At 44.8% G+C, this 16,600-nt stretch overlaps 1 protein-coding gene across 5 annotated transcripts in view; it reads left to right on the top strand.

Moving 5' to 3' along the window:
* Window positions 1-629: 629 nt before the first annotated feature.
* GRIP1 (glutamate receptor interacting protein 1) overlaps window positions 630-16,600 on the top strand; it is a 655,025-nt gene continuing 639,054 nt past the window's right edge. For all 5 annotated transcript variants that reach the window (XM_041754753.1, XM_041754748.1, XM_041754749.1 and 2 more), the window contains exon 1: window positions 630-740. In XM_041754753.1, the coding sequence (XP_041610687.1) occupies window positions 683-740 (58 nt within the window). In that variant the 5' untranslated portion in view covers window positions 630-682. The remainder of the gene's footprint in view (window positions 741-16,600) is intronic.

The raw sequence follows: 16,600 nt of genomic DNA on the forward strand, positions 1-16,600 counted from the left end.
CCGGGGAGGGCGGGGAGGGCGGCGAGGGCTCCGCACCCGCGGCTCGGTGCCAGCTCGGCGCGGTACCTGGCGGCAGGCGGGCGGCCCCGGGCGCGCAGGCAGGGAGCGCCCCCGCCCCTCCCGCCCCTCCCGCCCGCGCCCCCGCCCGCGCCCCCGCCCCCCGCAGCCCCGCGCGCGTCTCGGGGAGGCTCGGCCGCCCGGCGCCCGGGGAGCCCGCAGCCTCAGTCCTGCCGAGCTTTGTGCGGCGGCGGCGGCCCGGGTCCCACCTGCTGGTGGCGGAGAGACAAGGAAGGGGAAGGAGGCGGAGGCGGAGGCGGAGGCGGAGGCGGAGGCGGAGGCGGAGGAGGAGGGGCGAGGCGGCGGCGCGAGCCCCCAACCCCGGCCCCGCCCGCGCCCCCCGCCCGCCCCCGGGGCTCCGCCGTCCGCCGCTCGGCCTGCGCGCCGCCCCCGCCCCGCCCCGCCCCGCCCGGCCCGGCCCGGCCTCCCGCGCACGCCGCCGCCGCCGCCGCCGCCGCCGCCAGCCCGGCCTCGGAGCCGCCGCCCGGCGCCGCCTGGATGTGCCCGGGAGCCGCCTGGGCGCCCCGGCCCCGCTGAGCCCCCGAGCCCCCGAGCCCCCGAGCCCCCGAGCCCCGGCCCCGGAGCCGGGAGAGCGAGCCCGAGCGCGAGCCGGCGGGCGGACACCATGCCGGGCTGGAAGAAGAACATCCCCATCTGCCTGCAGGCGGAGGAGCAGGAGCGAGGTGAGCGGGCGGCGGGAGCGGGAGCGGGAGCGGGAGCGGGAGCCGGAGCCGGAGCCGGAGCCGGAGCCGGAGCCGGGCCGCGGCCGCCCCGCCCCTCCCCCCGCGCCCGACCCGCCCGGCCGGCGGGGGAGGGGCGCCCTCCGGGGCCGCGGGGGGGCGAGGCGCCGAGCGGCGGGGTTTGGGGCGGGGGGCGCGGGCGCGGGCGCGGGCGGAGACGGGGGCGTGGAGGGCAGCCGGCGTCCCCGGGGCGCGCTCGCACGTGGAGCCCCGCGCGCCTGCCGACGGGCGGGTGCGGGGGGGTCCTGCGGGGTTTTAAGTGACTTTCCAAACTTTCCTCCTCCCGCGGCCTCCGGCTGGGCTTCGGCGGGGCTGCTGCGCCCGAAGTTGCCGGAGACTGAGCGGGGGCGCGGGGGCGCGGGGGCGCGGGGGCGCGGCCGCGGGGGGCCCGGGGTGACTTGTGCCCTGGCGCAGTCCCCGCTGTCAAGTTGGTTCCGCAGGACTGCGGGCTTTTCGCAGTCAGTGTCGGCTCCTTGGGTGAAGGCGCTGCTGGAGGACCTCGGGTGCTCCCGGCCCCGCAGACCGGGCTGGGCGCGCCGCCGCCTCCGGGGGCCCGACGGCAGGAAAGTTGGAGGCGCCTGCACCTGCCCCGGGCGCCTCGGGCCGTCGGGTCACGCCGTGCTGCCGGGATGCTGCGGAGCTCGGCCGGGGAGCCGGGGAGTCAGCTCGGTACCCTGCGGGCGGGCGATGCGCCGAGTGCACCAGAGCCCCCCCCACGGCACCCCGGGTGGGCTGCGGGCTCGGGAGCTGTGCGCCCCGCTGCGCTGGCCTCGGGGGGCCCGGCCGGCCGGATCCAGCAGGGTTGATCACCCCCGCGCCCCCCCGCTCCTCCCACCCGAGCTGGCCCTGGCTTCGAGGAAAAATGCTTTAGAATTGGCTGTGTTTCAGGATGCTGGGTCCGCATGGGCTGTGGCAACAGTCGGTGCCGAGGTTAAACGGTGCCTGCCGAGTGGGTGCCTGGCGGGTGGGTGGGGGGGGGGGTGAGGAAAGCAGGAGGCGGCAAATCTGGTGCGTGGAGAAGGCAGGGTTGTCAAGGGGAGCTTGAATCCAGCAGCTTGATGGGTTGGTGTGGAGGGTGGTTGGGTTACTGGGCATGCCAAAAGTTTCAGGGCGTTTGAAATCCTGCTGACTACTGAAGAGCCAATGTACGATTTCCAGTTTTTCTCTAGGTGGCACAACCTGTCTTTGGTTTATGTCGTGTTTAATGACTCAGGGAATTCATCCCTTTTTAACCACTTCCTTATTAGGTACGTGCATTCATTTTCCAGCGCCCTTCCCTGGCAGGTGACCTTAGGTTTACCCACTCAAAAGGCTGCCCCTGCTTTAGAGTTGCCCTTGCTTTTCCCTTCCGTAAGTCATATCATCATCCAGGTTGCAAATAGCGGTACCAATAATTCATAACCAGGTAAAAGCACTAAATGAGAGCACTCTGTCAAACACCGAGTGTCTGTCCTGTCAACTAGATGTCACCATGGACTTGGCGCTAACTGGGCCTGTTTGCTAAAAAACCACTGCAGTACCTCCGACAAGTTTTATCCAAATGCTGAAATGGGTAGATTTTTGGATTGTGACAAAATGTACTTGTATGTCTTTTAGAAATATATGGTAACTTTGCAAGATGATCGCCTAATCTGCTTGGTGCAGAGAAGACTGAATTTCCTCCAGAACATAGAAATCTGAGGCAGAAATTGCGTATTCCACTTTATCTTCTCCCATAGGAGAAATAGGGATGTTTGTGACTTGGTGTCTTTTTTTTACACCTTAAGGATTTCTTCTTGCTCATATCATGTGATGCTTTTCTGATTAGTATTGTTTCGGATTTAATTGTGGCATTTCTTGTCGAGGTCTTGATTCGTTGGGAATGCACAAATATATGTGATTTGTTTCTTTTAAAATCTCCTACCTGGTGTTTGTGTCTCAGTTACTTGTGAGTGCACATATATCCGTACATATTTAAATTGATTGAGCTGACTACATGATTTTTAATGCATGTATCAAAGGACACTGCTTATAATTGGCTTATATTTTGGAGGGTATTATTGTAATGAGCAATGTTTTCTATTTGCATTTGTAATCAGCTTGTATTTAGTCCCCCCTCCACCTTGGAATTTATGACTTTAAAGGATTCAAATAGTATTGGATTGGTTCTCGTTAAATATAAACAAATATATTGAACCATCAGGTTGGTCAGGAAAATAATGAACATAAAGGGAACAAGTACATTTTAAATTTTGTCTGGGGATCACATTGGCCAAAATGCTGATTTCTAATATCATTAGATTCTAAGGTTGGTTGTGCTCATACAACCATTGCTTTTTCCACATCCCTCTCTCCCCGCAACTGCAATTTACAGTTAAGCATTGTAAAACCTGTTACGGAGACTACTCTAGCATAACATTTTTTCATGTAGATTTTTTTTTAATTTTTTTTAAATTTTATTTATTTATGATAGGCACACAGTGAGAGAGAGAGAAGCAGAGACATAGGCAGAGGGAGAAGCAGGCTCCATGCACCGGGAGCCCGACGTGGGATTCGATCCCGGGTCTCCAGGATCGCGCCCCGGGCCAAAGGCAGGCGCCAAACCGCTGCGCCACCCAGGGATCCCTCATGTAGATTTTGTTTAGTTAAATCTCTTCCTGAAACTTAATGCAAATTAAGTTTAATTTAATTAAGTTTAATACAGACTGCTCGCTTCTTTAAGGACCGCATATTTGAACAACTATTTCTTAGCGTTTATTCTTTTTTAAAAAATTCTAATCTCAACTCAAAGATTTAGGGAAACTGCCTTCTTAGTATTATCACATACTAAGAGAGACTTGACCAATCTATAGGATTTCATGCCATACCTACACAGCATTCATAACTTGGGTTCATCTTGAAGGCTTCTGTCAAGATGATGTTGAGTGAACTATTGCTACTGCATGCGATGCTGAGCAGAGAAACCGTAACATATGGGTTGTTGCAGTTAATGCAGTCACTTCTACAATGACATGTTAAGATGCACCCATGTACGACGACGTACTATTAAAATTCAGGACACATTTCTCTGTCTTTCCCCTCCCCCGGTTTTCTGCTTGAGCTGATACACCCAATCCATTCAGAAGTCATCTAATACACTTTTGGGTAAATGTTTTAGGAGAAGAGAAATGATACTGAAAACTATTTAATAACCCACTTGAATTAAGTAATGTATTAGTTGTTTTAATCTGCTTCTTGGTTTCTCATGTGTAATAGAAATATGACTGTTAAGGAAAGTCTTAGTAATTAATGATGTTTCCTTTGCCTTGTAGCTTCCCTTCTGATTTCTGTGGCTTTGCTTAGTAAATGTTCACATGTGTATGTGTGTGGGTGTGTCTTCACCAGGGAGGAACGTATACATTTTATATAGCTCCCTTCCTCCTTGTGTTTCTGTTCTTAAGTTTTGGAGGTATACAGGTAAACTTGAGAACTTCCTTTTGGACTTCTGTAGAAATTATCATGTCTGGGATTTGGCTTCTGTTTTGTTGACTGAGTATTTGGATCTCTTAAGATACAAAGAACTTAATTTTTACAAAATATCTATGAGAAAGCACGGGGGCTTAAGTGGTGTGCATTATTATTATATCTTTGGTCCATTTCACTTTCATACCTCAAGGAGATTTGGTGACCTTATTCTATACAACCTACTTATCAAAAATTCCAGTTTGAAATTTGACTTTTGGCTGGGGAGTGCTGTGGGGAAGAGAGAAGAAATCAAAATGCATGGAGAGAATGCTATGTGTTGGGCATGGTTTTGGACACTTAACATGCATTATTTGGTACAATCCTTACCGCATTCCTTTAAGGTAGGTATTATTATTTCCCCTGACAGATGAAGAAACTGATGCTCACAGAATGAAAAAAAAAATGCCTGAAGTTATAAAGCCAAGACTTAGGGCACCACTTTCTGAAGAGCTACTTCAAAAAAAGAAGTTAAGTTACATTTTTTGACATGAAATTTTTAGCATTATATATGTATACATACATAACACACACAGACACTTCTATAAAACATGGATTTTTTGCATCTAATAAACTGACACTAAATCTTTCATCAAGAATTTGTCAGAAGAATTTTTAGTTTAGTGGGACAAAGCTTCCAAAGTATATTTTGGACATTTGACAAACTAACCAGATAGATTTATTAAACTCTAACAAGAAGGATTGAAATGTCAACATATTTTTAAGGACAATTGTTTGACTGCACTTAAAGATAGTCATTTAAGTGAATGACTTTCCCACCAATGATTGTATATATATCTCAAATTGCATAGTTTTCATTCTTTTTCAAAGAGTATTTGCCATGAAGGCAAGAATTAACAAGAATTTGGTATTTTCCCTCACTGCAATGATCGGGGAAACCACTGTATTGTTAATAGCCATTGTGCATTTGCTCTTTTGCCAACATTTTATTTAATTAAAGCCATCCATCTGAACTCTCAGCCTAGCTATCTATTAGAAGGCCCAGTAGCCAGACAAAGGGACTTCAGATAATGCTTTCTTCTGCAGTAACCCGATTGGTTTTTTTTCCACCAAGAAAAAGAAGTATCAACTTAAACTGGTAAAAGGATATCATAGTTTTAAAGACTGTTATATTAAATGTTGCATGATGGCTGATGGTTTAGGAACTTAGGATCTGATCAGCTTATTTTTACTTAAATTATGATAATAAGTAATATAAATAAGAAAGTAATAGTAATCCAAAGTAACATATCTAACCAAACGATTATTCAAATGCAAAAGCAAGACCTCGGTTTGAATGTCTTGTTTTATCTCTTATTAAAGTGTATGGCTTCATAAATTCAAGGGTTTCCTAATAGAATTAGAAAAACCTATCAATACAAATGTCCTTATTCAAGAAACCTGCTAGTTTAGGCATGTCAGTGACCAAACAGTGCTGTCAGTTTTATGGGAAATTTATTGTTCTTTAACTATATATGCTGATTAAAATGCACCTGACCGAATTTCTTACCGCCTTTCATTTCAACAGTGATTAAACTTTAAGCAGCAAATCAGGTGTTGAAAAGAATGTGATGACGTGGTTAGTATCCTAGATGGATTCCTTAGCTCCCACCCAGCACAGTGGTGGACAAGAAGGTACTAGAAGTTGAACAACAGTGGGTTTAAATCTCTTTGGCACTTCTAGCTCTGTGGTCTTTTAAGTTCTCAGACCTCTTGTATTCTCTTCTTGAAGATGAGGGCAAATAACATCTACCTCATGGGAGGACTAAATGAATGAACAAATGTGGAATTTATGTATGACAGCACCTTTCATATAGTGCCAGGCTCAGTAATAGCAATTCATTATTTGTATGATATCTTGATACAGATCTGTCGACTTAACACTTCAAGGTGTCCTGCTAAAGAAATGATGACTTTGTATTCTTTAAAAACTTCATAAACTAATAAAAGAAAAAAGCCCATCATTTTGTGAAAATGTACTAAATGTACATTTTAGTACATTTAGTACATTTAGTACATTTAGTACATAAATGTACTAAAACAGAGAATGTTATGAAGGCGAGGTCACTGGTATATGTCCTAGTCTGGCTGACACAAAGATGAAGAAGCTCTTAAGGCCACTTTTTTCATACATTTAGCAAACTTTTATTTACCACTAACTGCTGTGATGAGAAAATCAGGGTTCCCATGTTCAAGGAGATTATTATATATCTATAGTCAGAGAGTTGCGGATCTGACAAAGAACTCAATACAGCTCCTCTTCTGGAAAGATTAGTGCTGAGGGAGCAGAGAAGAGGGATTGACTGTGCTGAGGAGGTGGTACAGAGGAAGTGTTAAAAGACTTGAAGGCAGGAGAGGAACATAGAAGTTTGGGCTGGGATGTGAGGGTAGAGATTTCATGCAATGGACATGGCATGCTCCAAAGCATCATAGAATAGAATATGTCAGGAACCACTGTTGGCTTCTTAAGGGGCTGGATTCTGGGCTTTGACCATGCACATGGAGTGTAGAATATGAATATGCCCTTCCCCATAACGTGGGGAAGCTGGGTGGAGAAGATGAGACCTAGAGGGCCAGATTTAGAAAGACTTTGTATGTCAGATTGAAGAGTTCAGATTTTCTCCATCAGGCATTGAAATTGGGTCAGTTGAAGGATTTCTGATAGAGACGTGAAGGGATCAGGTTTATATCTTGGAAAAGTCACCCTGGAGGCGAGGAGAAAACATTGGAAAAGGGAGGGACTTGAGGGGTGGGGTCACTAGGAGGCTATGCCCTGTTTCAGGCCATGCAGAGGTACTCAGGAGGGGGATTTGGTATGCAGGTGAAGGTGGGAAACACCACCAGGTGTGGGGGCCCTGTAGGTAGTGATTAGAATCAGAGCCGTGTCTTACAACCCAGTGCCTTAAACCAGAGACTGCTTTCTTTCTACCTCATATTGCCTTTCTTTATTTCCTCTTCACCAAGTTTATGTAGGGGAAAAAATGTAAACACGTTCTGATAGAACAATGTGAAAATTGAGGGCCACCAAAGTGATTGGATCATGGTGAAAGCTTAACGTGCACTGTTTTTTTTTTAATTATGTAAAATTCATATACTGTCTAATCCTAAAGGAAAAAATAATTATTATCCTGTGCATTAATCTTCTATAACTAATAGGAAATTTTAAGTCATTTTTTTTTTAATTGAAAGAAAAGAGTGATAGTTATTATGTTGTGGAAATGTCTCTTGTAGTAATAGAATTCGGTGGGTTTTTAATATTATTATCTTCTGAAAACAGCTAAATGCTCTGTAAATAAAAGTTTAAAAACACTTCTTATATGAGACTCAAAATTAGAAAACTGGGATTCGGGGCCTCTTTTAGCCATGCTCCGAATTGTTTGGCCTAGCCACAGACTCCCCTCTGAACCTTCCTTTTCTCCTGAGAAGTTAGGATGATTCTTGACATGCTGACCTCCTGGGGTTATGTTATGGGAGTGAAAACTGTTATTGTTATATTACAAAGAGGAGAAGTAAAAATCTTAATTCTCAGAGCATCTTGTTGGCTTAGTGGGTAGAGCATGTGATGCTTGATCTTAGGGTTGTAAGTTTGAGCCCCATGTGGGGTGGAGAGATAACTTAAGAATTAAAAAAGATCTTAAAGAAATCTTAATTCTGTCTTCCAAAATGAAACTGTTATGAGGTTTCTCTGTTAGGCTCCCTTTGTTACAAAAGGACTCAAATGATGCGACTAAATTACAACATCTACAAAGCTGCGCAGTCTAGACAGCCTCTTTTCTGACTGCCCTTGGAAAAATCCAACTCAGATGCCGAGTAGACCTTGCCACCTGCGCCCTGTTATTCGGTTTCTGCCTCTCTCTCCAGTCCAGGCTTCTGATCTCAACCCAATATCCAAGGGACCCTCACTTCTCAAATTGAAATCATGTACAGAACCTTTTTATGGGAGAAAAAATGTCTTGCAGGTCTCTATTGCTGACTTCATTTTTATTATGCTACTTAAATATATACTGACATAAAACTAGGTGTAAACTCCTGATGCTTATGGCTCTCGTACAACCACAGAACCAAAGCACATTTTACGGATGAAATACAAACAAAACTACTAAAAAATCAATAACTTTCAAATTAACGACATTTATTTCATGTGACTTGATATTGTTTGCCTGAAACTAAATCTGCTCTCGGAGTGTGAATATGGTACTTGCCGCTGTGGAAAGTAACATTGTCACGTGCTGCTGTGGAAAGTTCTAGCTTCACTTTTTTTTTTTTTTTTTTTTCTGGCTGAACTCCTTTGGAACCGTGGTTTTAACAATGTTGTCCCTTGTTCTTTCCTGGGCATGAACACATCATTTACATGTGAAGTCCTCCATTCTTATTGGTCTGTTTTAAATATTTAAAAATTTTTTTAAATATTTTAAAAAATATTAAGTCTTCCATTCTTATTGGTGATCCTAAATATAGTTAGTAGCAATATTAGGCTGCATGCTTATCTACTTTAGTGCTTTTTTATTTTTTTTTTAATTTATTTTTTGGGATGCCTGGGTGGCTCAGTGGTTGAGTGTCTTTGGCTCAGGGCGTGATTCCAGAGTCCCTCCTGCGTGGAGTCTACTTCTCCCTCTGCCTGTGTCTCTGTCTCTCTCTCTGTGTGTGTGTCTCTCATGAATAAATAAACAAATAAATAAATAAATAAAATCTTTAAAAAAATTACAAAGTAAACATTTATTATTTGAGAGAGGGAGAGAGAGAGAGAGCACATGTGCACAACTGGGTGGAGGGGTAGAAGGAGAGGAGGGGGAGAGAGAGAGAGAGCTCAGTCTCACAACCCTGAGATCATGACCTGAGCTGAAGCCAAGAATCAGACGCCTAACCACCTGGGCCATCCAGGTGCCTCCCTATGTTAGCGCTTCCTAAGTTATTCCTGGTGAAGGAGTTTCTTCTTTTTTTCTTTTCTTTTCTTTTTTCTTTTTTTTCCTTTTTCTTTTTTAATCCTATTCTCTTATGTGGTCCTATATAGCACAGTGAGTGTACTGTGTCTCACCTGAGTCTCACCAAACCTGTATTTGTCTATACCCTGTTCAGTAAGATGAGCTCGTTAATCCCAGACTTGGATGTTGGAGCAATGCCAGATTGCTATATGAATTTCTAAACACCTATCTTCATTTTCAGCAGTTATCTAACCATGGACAGGTAATAAACAGTTTCCTGATCGGCACTGATCGCAGACCACACACTTGGAACACTACTAGTTTAGAATATGTTTATGTAGCTGGGGTTGGGGAGGAAGGTTCAGAAGGATGGAAGAAAGGTGTGTGTGTAAAAATGTACACACTACCTTTAAGATATGTAAATGAAGCAATTTATTTTCTATAGTTGCTTGCACCTTGCCTTTGAGATCCCATCCATATGGAAGATGGAAAACACCTGATCGTATTAATTAAGAGCATATTAGTCTTCAGATTAAAAACTCTTTGGTCATTGCTCTCATTTCTCAAGGGGTTTCTCCTCCCTCATTCTCTGAAGGGGAAAGCTTAGTATCTCCATGGCCCTGGGTGAAGGGCATTTTATTCATTGTGTGACCCGCACTGTGTCCACTGCTCTAGACTTGGCATGCTCGGTGACTGGGCGTTGTGCCCTGGTCTCCGCTGAAATGAGACTGTTCCCGTTTGGTCTTTGAATGTCATCCTGGCAGCTGATTTGGACTTCCTGGACCTTGCCATTGTATCTACTTGTGAGATCCTTGTAGCCTGTGACCTTCTTGTCAAAACTAAGCCTTTTCTAGGTACCAGTCCCGTCAGCATTTCTGTATCCCTCCTGGGAGCCAGCAAGCACTTAACTCTTTCCCTTGAAACATAATGGAGTTTGTGGGATTTTGGGAAAGGTGCCCTCATCTGGACCTGTCTTACAGCACCTTGTGCAGACATCACCATTGGATTGCTCCAGTGCCATGTTGAATGTGCCAGTGCTAAATAACCATCATGCTAGGTGATGAGGGTCATTGGTCAAAATGTGCACAGTGTCCGCAAAACCACACAGGCATTAGTTTTTCTTTCCTTTTGCACCTGTCAAGGAGTTTTCAATCCTTGCAGGGTATTGGACACTTCTATCTGATCCTGTGTCCCCCTACCCTTTCCTGTTTTTTTTTTTCCCATTCTCTGCTGTACCAGATATCTGGAGTGGCTTCAGTGACTTGAAGACTTAAAACTAGAAGGGACAGGAATCAGGAGGGCGAATGAATGATCACAGGGAAGAGTCCTGTTTCTATTTTAGGTGGACATCTCTTCCTAAGATCTGAATGTCAGACAAGAAAGAAAGAACAGTCCAGGGATGATGTAGCTGGAAGCGGGTGAGTAATTTGACCGGTACCTTCTGTTGGTCTACCTTGTAAGCACACCTCTCTCACTTAATAGCTTTACTAGAAATCTGCCCTTTATATTGCATCACCCAATGTGTGAACATGAGAACTGACAGATTTCTTCTCAAGACTGGGAGTGTAATTTCAATGTGCATTAACCACTAGATGTTGATGTGTTTTAAAGGCTTACTTTATATTTCGAATAAAGATGTGTAGAAGAGATCAGTAGGTATACTTGAGACTTCTTGGATGAATTAATGTTAGAATTATTATCATGCTAAGTATTTATTTTGTCTTCACAGTTGTTGAATATAGCAGACAATATGAAAAATTGACAGCATAAATTAGTAAAGCCTATGTTTCTGTAGATATGGTTCATTATTTGAGAAAAAGTTGAGGAATATAGATTTTACTTTAGTACATTAAACAACAAAAACAAAATGGTAAGAAATCACATAGGTGAGTATTCGGGTAATAACGTAGTACTTATTTGTTCTTTTTTCCTGATATATACACTGTGAACAGTTTTCCCCCTTGATATCTTCTAATGTCAAGTATTTATAACTCCAATTACTGATATTCATAAATTCCATGACAAAGACTGAGCTGGGTGCGCTGATATGCTCATGAAGTCACACTTTGACAGTCAGACAGATTTCTATATTGCGCTCTTCAGAAGTGTCAAGATTGTTGACTAGAGGAGAATGGTATTTAAAATTAGATTTTTCAGATGAATGCAAGTGTATCTTTTTAAATGTATAATTTTCTAGTATGTGCAGGGCACATTTTCATTAAATGAAAACCTTGAACAAAGCAATATAAATTTAGTTTGTGTGTGTGTGTGTGTTACTGTTTCACTTTTTCCCCTTATAATTTGAGTTAGGAGAATGAAAATTTTCCAGGCTAGAATCAGACACCTGTAGTGCTGCTGCATCTGCTGAGAAAGCACCTCATCTGGCTTTGTTCGTGAACTTCAATGCTGATACATCATGCGTGTGTGTGTGTGTGTGTGTGTGTGTGTGTGTGTAAAAGCCCTACCAATGAAGAGTAGTCTTATTTTTCCATCAACAATGTATATTATTATTGGGTGTGATCTGGGCTCTGAATTCAATGACTTCATTTATTCAAAACCCTACCCTTTCAGCCTCTACTCATCATACTGAAAAAGGCAGGAGGACAGTGTCTTAGTCTTCTTGGGATTTCGTAACAAAATACCACAGACTGGGTGGCTTAAACAACAGAAGTCTTTGTTTTTTTTTTTCCTCGCTGTTCTGGAGGCTAGAAGTCCTTGATCCAGGTGTCTTGTGTTTCTGGTGGCAGCTCTCTCCTTGGGTTGCCAACAGTGACCTTCCCACTGTGTGTGCTCACATGGCTGTTCCGTGGAGTATGCATGAGGTAGAGTGCAAGAGGTGGAGAGAACTCTGTCCTGTGTCTTCATATAAGGACACCAATCCTGTGGGATCAGAGCCCCACCTTTATGATGTCATCTAACCTTAATTCCTTCCTTAGAGGCCCTCCTTTCCAAATACAGCCATGCTGGGGGTAAGGGCTTCAACACGGGGACACAGACATTTAGTCCATAACAGGCAGGAACAGGAAATTCGTCAATGGTTTATATAATGTTCCTATACATTTCATCTTTCGGCATCTGGAAACTGCTCCTTTGGAATAGGAGATGATGTACTTAGAAGATGGCTTTAAAATACAGTTTTTTTTTTTGGACAGTTTCCCCATTGAGTGTCTGTGTTTCCTCCACTTGACTCTGGGGCAGGCTTGTAGTTGCATTAACCAGGAGGGCCTGCTGGACCGGATGCTGTTGCCTTCTGAGGCTGGGGTCTAACAGACCATGCAGCCTCCCCCTTGTTGGCTGGAGCACTTGTGTTTGGAGCTCTGGGCCACCGCCTGGCTCTTCTGCCTCCGAGGAGGTACCACGCTGTGAGGAAGTCCGTGCAGTTGGAGAGGCCGCACTCTGGTTGGCAACCCTGGTCTTCTGTCTCCCTGGCCTAGGCACCAGACATGTGAGTGGGGGAACCTTTAGTTGATTTGAGCCCTTGGTCGTTGAGTGCGCTGGCCTTCGAGTCTTCCTCGCTGGGGCCCCCAGACCACCCTGGAACCGTCGCAAACCATTCTCTCTGTGTCATGTCTGAATTCCTGACCCTGCAGATGTTATCAGCATAATTAAATGGTTCTGAAAAGGCAGCTAAGTTTCGAGGTAGTTTGTGACATGGCAGTAGTAAGTGGAACAGATGCCGTATGGCCCCTTTTTGGATCCCTCACCTGCTGTTCTATCACACTCTCTGGAACTCTTTGTTTATCATCAGCAAAGTCCTTTCTGGCCTCAGCCTCTCGGTGCACTTCCCTCTGCACTTTCTTGATGTAACTGAAACGTGGCTTTGTGTCAGGGCGTTCCTTCTTTTGTGCCCACTTGGGGGGTGGTGGTTTTCATTCGCAGGCTCCTGGAGAAGTTTCTAGAAGGTCCTCTCTGGCCTTCTTTGCCATTTCCAGCCTGTCTTCCTTCCTCAGCTCTAAGACTTCCTGAGTTTGGATCTCCTCCACTGCACCCTACAAACCGCAGTCCCTCCCTGCTGCAGTCACCTCCCTGCGCGGGGTGACCATTTTCACTCCTGGCTTACTGCCACTTGTTCCAGTACTATTTCTGTCACGGTTCTTGTGATTTTAATATTCATTTAAATTGTCCCTCTCGTTCCCTGGTTTCTCCATTCGGTGTCCTTCTCTCTTTCGCTTGTGTGGCCACCACTGTGCCTTGGCTTCTCGCTTCTGTGGCCACATCCCAGGCCCGCTCTTCTCACCAGGTCCAGTGGCCTCTGCGGCCTCTAAGACCTTTTCAGAGGGTCTGTGAGGTCAAAACTATTTCCATAATAACACAAAGACATTATTTGCCTTTTTAATTTCCTTGTCTTGGGAGAGCCCAGTGTAGTTTTCCAGAAGCTGCGTGATGTGATGAACATCTTCATTCTGGCAGCTCATGGAACGCATGCCTGCATATTCTTGTGTTTAAAATTTTTTCTGGTTTAATATTAATATGGTAAATACTAGTAGACATAACTCTCATAACCAAGAACTTTTTTTTCTTTTTTTTTTTTTTAAGATTTTATTTGAGGGTGCCTGGGTTGCTCAGTTGGTTGAGCGTCTGCCTTTGGCTTGGGTTATGATCCCAGGGTCCTGGGATCGAGTCCCCATATCCATTGGGCTCCTTGCTCAGTGGGAATGCCTGTATCTCTCTCTCCCTCTGTCTGCCCCTCCCCCTGCTTGTGCAAGAGCTCGCTCTCTCTGACAAATAAAAAATCTTAAAAAAAAAAAAAAAAAACTCCACTTGCTGCCACTCTAGTTTATTCCTTGCAATTTAATGTGGTTGGAGAAAAACGCTCTGTCAAGCTGACTGGTTTCACTTTAATTTTGTGATCACTAATCCTCAGTGGGCCCTTGGTGCTGCCGGCTTATTAGGCTGCATGTGTCGGTCAGTTCATTCATGCCTCTGCCCTCCTAGATGGCTGATGCCTCCTACTCGTTCTCATTTCCTCGAATCTTCGACACCTCCTCTTCCATTCTCCCCCTCAGCTGAAAACTTTGCTTCCTCTTTTGCTTGAAAAATAGAAGCAAATAGAAGAGAATTTCTGACTGTGTTTTTACTCCTGTTACTATGGTTGAACTCTGTGCTGCTGTGCGAGGCCAGCGTCCTACTGTGCACAGGATCCCATTCCCTCTTGCCCGCTCCAGGACACGGCTCTCTCTTCTCTCCAGCATTCTCCCCTCTGTTCATGCTCTCAGTCTCCCTCTCTGCCGCATTATCGCCATTCCCCATACATCGGGGATGGTACGTCACCTACTTTTTCACCTCTTTTGGCTCTCAGTCCCTCCAGTTACCATTACAACTTTTTCCTCCCCTTAATACCAAATCCCTTGAGAGATGTCTCTAAACTCACTCTGTAATAGTTCTTTATTCTCTCGTGAACCCAGTCCAACCCAGTTTTGGTGCCCTGTCCTATCTTCTACTACCAAGATAACCAGTGACCTCCATTTTGTTAAATCCATTAGCCAGTTCTCAATCACATATCACTTGACCAGTCAGTAGAATCTGAGGTAACTAACTACTGCCGTCCTGGAAACACTTCATTCACGGGGTCGTTGGGCTTTCACATTGTCCTACTTTTCCTCCTGCCTCATTAGCTACTCCCTTCTTGGTCTCTTTAGGTGTTTTTTCCTCAGCTCCTTGATGCCGGAATATTGGAGTGCACCAGCGTTTGGTTCATGTACCTCCTGTTCTTTTGTGCTTTCATCCAGTCTCATTGATATGCTGGCACTTCCCCAATTTATATCTTTAGCCTACTCCTTTCTCTTAACCCCGGCCTTCCAGATTCCCTGACTTTCAGCATCTATGTTTGAATGTCGACAGGCATCTTACGCCTGAAATATCCAAAATCAAATTCCTGACTTTATTCTTCAAACCTGCTCCTCTCTGGTGTTCTTCATTTTGTAAGTGGCGGATCCATTTTACTGCTCATGACAAAGCTTCTGGTAACTTCCTGGATTCTTCTACTTCTTCAGACTTCACATCTATTGTGTTAGGAAATCCGTTGATTCCACCTTCAAAATATATCTAGAATCTGGTCATCATCACCTACCTCTACCATGTCCAAATCAGTTAGCCACCATCATTTATGTTCACCTAGATTATGGCATTTTCCTCCTAACTGGATTTCTGTTCTCCCCTTGTCCTTTATTCTCATAACAATTCTCTGCAGAATGGCCAGAGTGATACTTTAAAAATATGTCAAATCTGCTCAAAACACTTCAATGGTGCCCCATCTCACCCAGCGTAAAAACCCAAGTATAAGGCCCTACGTAGTCTCTGTTACCCACTTATCCTTATTTCCCTTTCCTAGCCCCTCATTTAATCTACTGCAGTCACACTGGCCTTAGAAACACCCAATATATTCCTGTCTCAGGGTCTTTGCACCTGCTCCTCCCTTTGCTTGTACATCTTCCTCTCTCGCCTTCTTCAAGTCTTTGCATTATGCTGCTTTCCTTCTGAGGTCATCCCTTACTACCTTGTTTGAAATTACAACCTCCTCAACACTCCTTCTCTTTCTTGGTTTAATTTTTTCCATAGGATGATATGACATACTGCTTACTTTACTTATTTACTTGTCTACTCTATATTCCCATTGTTTATTATGAATGGATGCTCCCAGCAGGCAGGGACTTCTGTTTTGTTACTGCCGTATCCCTAACACACAGAAGAGTACTTGGCTCATAGTAGGTCCCGTGAATTGAGGTTCTGAGGCAGTGTTACTAAGGTAGCAAGAGAAATGATTTTCAGATGATAGGATAGTTAGGTTCACATGTAGGTTTTGCATTGCTTTTCAGGGCTTATGTTTGAACTTAAGGATTTTGATTCTAGGGGAAGAAGAACTGGGAACCATTTTAGTACTATATCATTCCTGGTCTCCCCCTATGGGGTTGAAGATTTGGGGACCTATATAAACTACTGCTACCCCAAGAAAGATAAGTAGCAGATGAACAGGGAGTTTCTCTTCTATCATTGGCAATCTATGGACTGGCCCTTGAAAAGTGCTCTCTCTCATATCTAAGGCTACAAATATTTTCTGCTAAAGTATGCCTCTGTTGATGATATACTAGGTGTTTTAAAGCAGAAGTGATAGAGGAATGTTTTCCAGTGAAAATCTTTTTCTTGGTATTTTGAAATACAGTGATTGTATCAGCACCTGTGTGATAATCGTCTTATTTGTGTTCACACTGCATATCATGAACAAGGCACTGTGCAGATACTTAATATTTGCTGAATGAATAAAGGGAACAAAATGGGTTGGCATTATGAAAAATCATGGTGGGAAGAGATAGGCCTATCTTCTCCCCTCCGTTTAGAGGCAAAAGCTATTAAAAGTGAAGAGTAGAGAAGATTATCACTTACCAGGACATACCACCAAATTAC

The sequence above is a fragment of the Vulpes lagopus genome, chromosome 5 (assembly GCF_018345385.1).
Source record: "Vulpes lagopus strain Blue_001 chromosome 5, ASM1834538v1, whole genome shotgun sequence".
NCBI lineage: Eukaryota > Metazoa > Chordata > Mammalia > Carnivora > Canidae > Vulpes > Vulpes lagopus.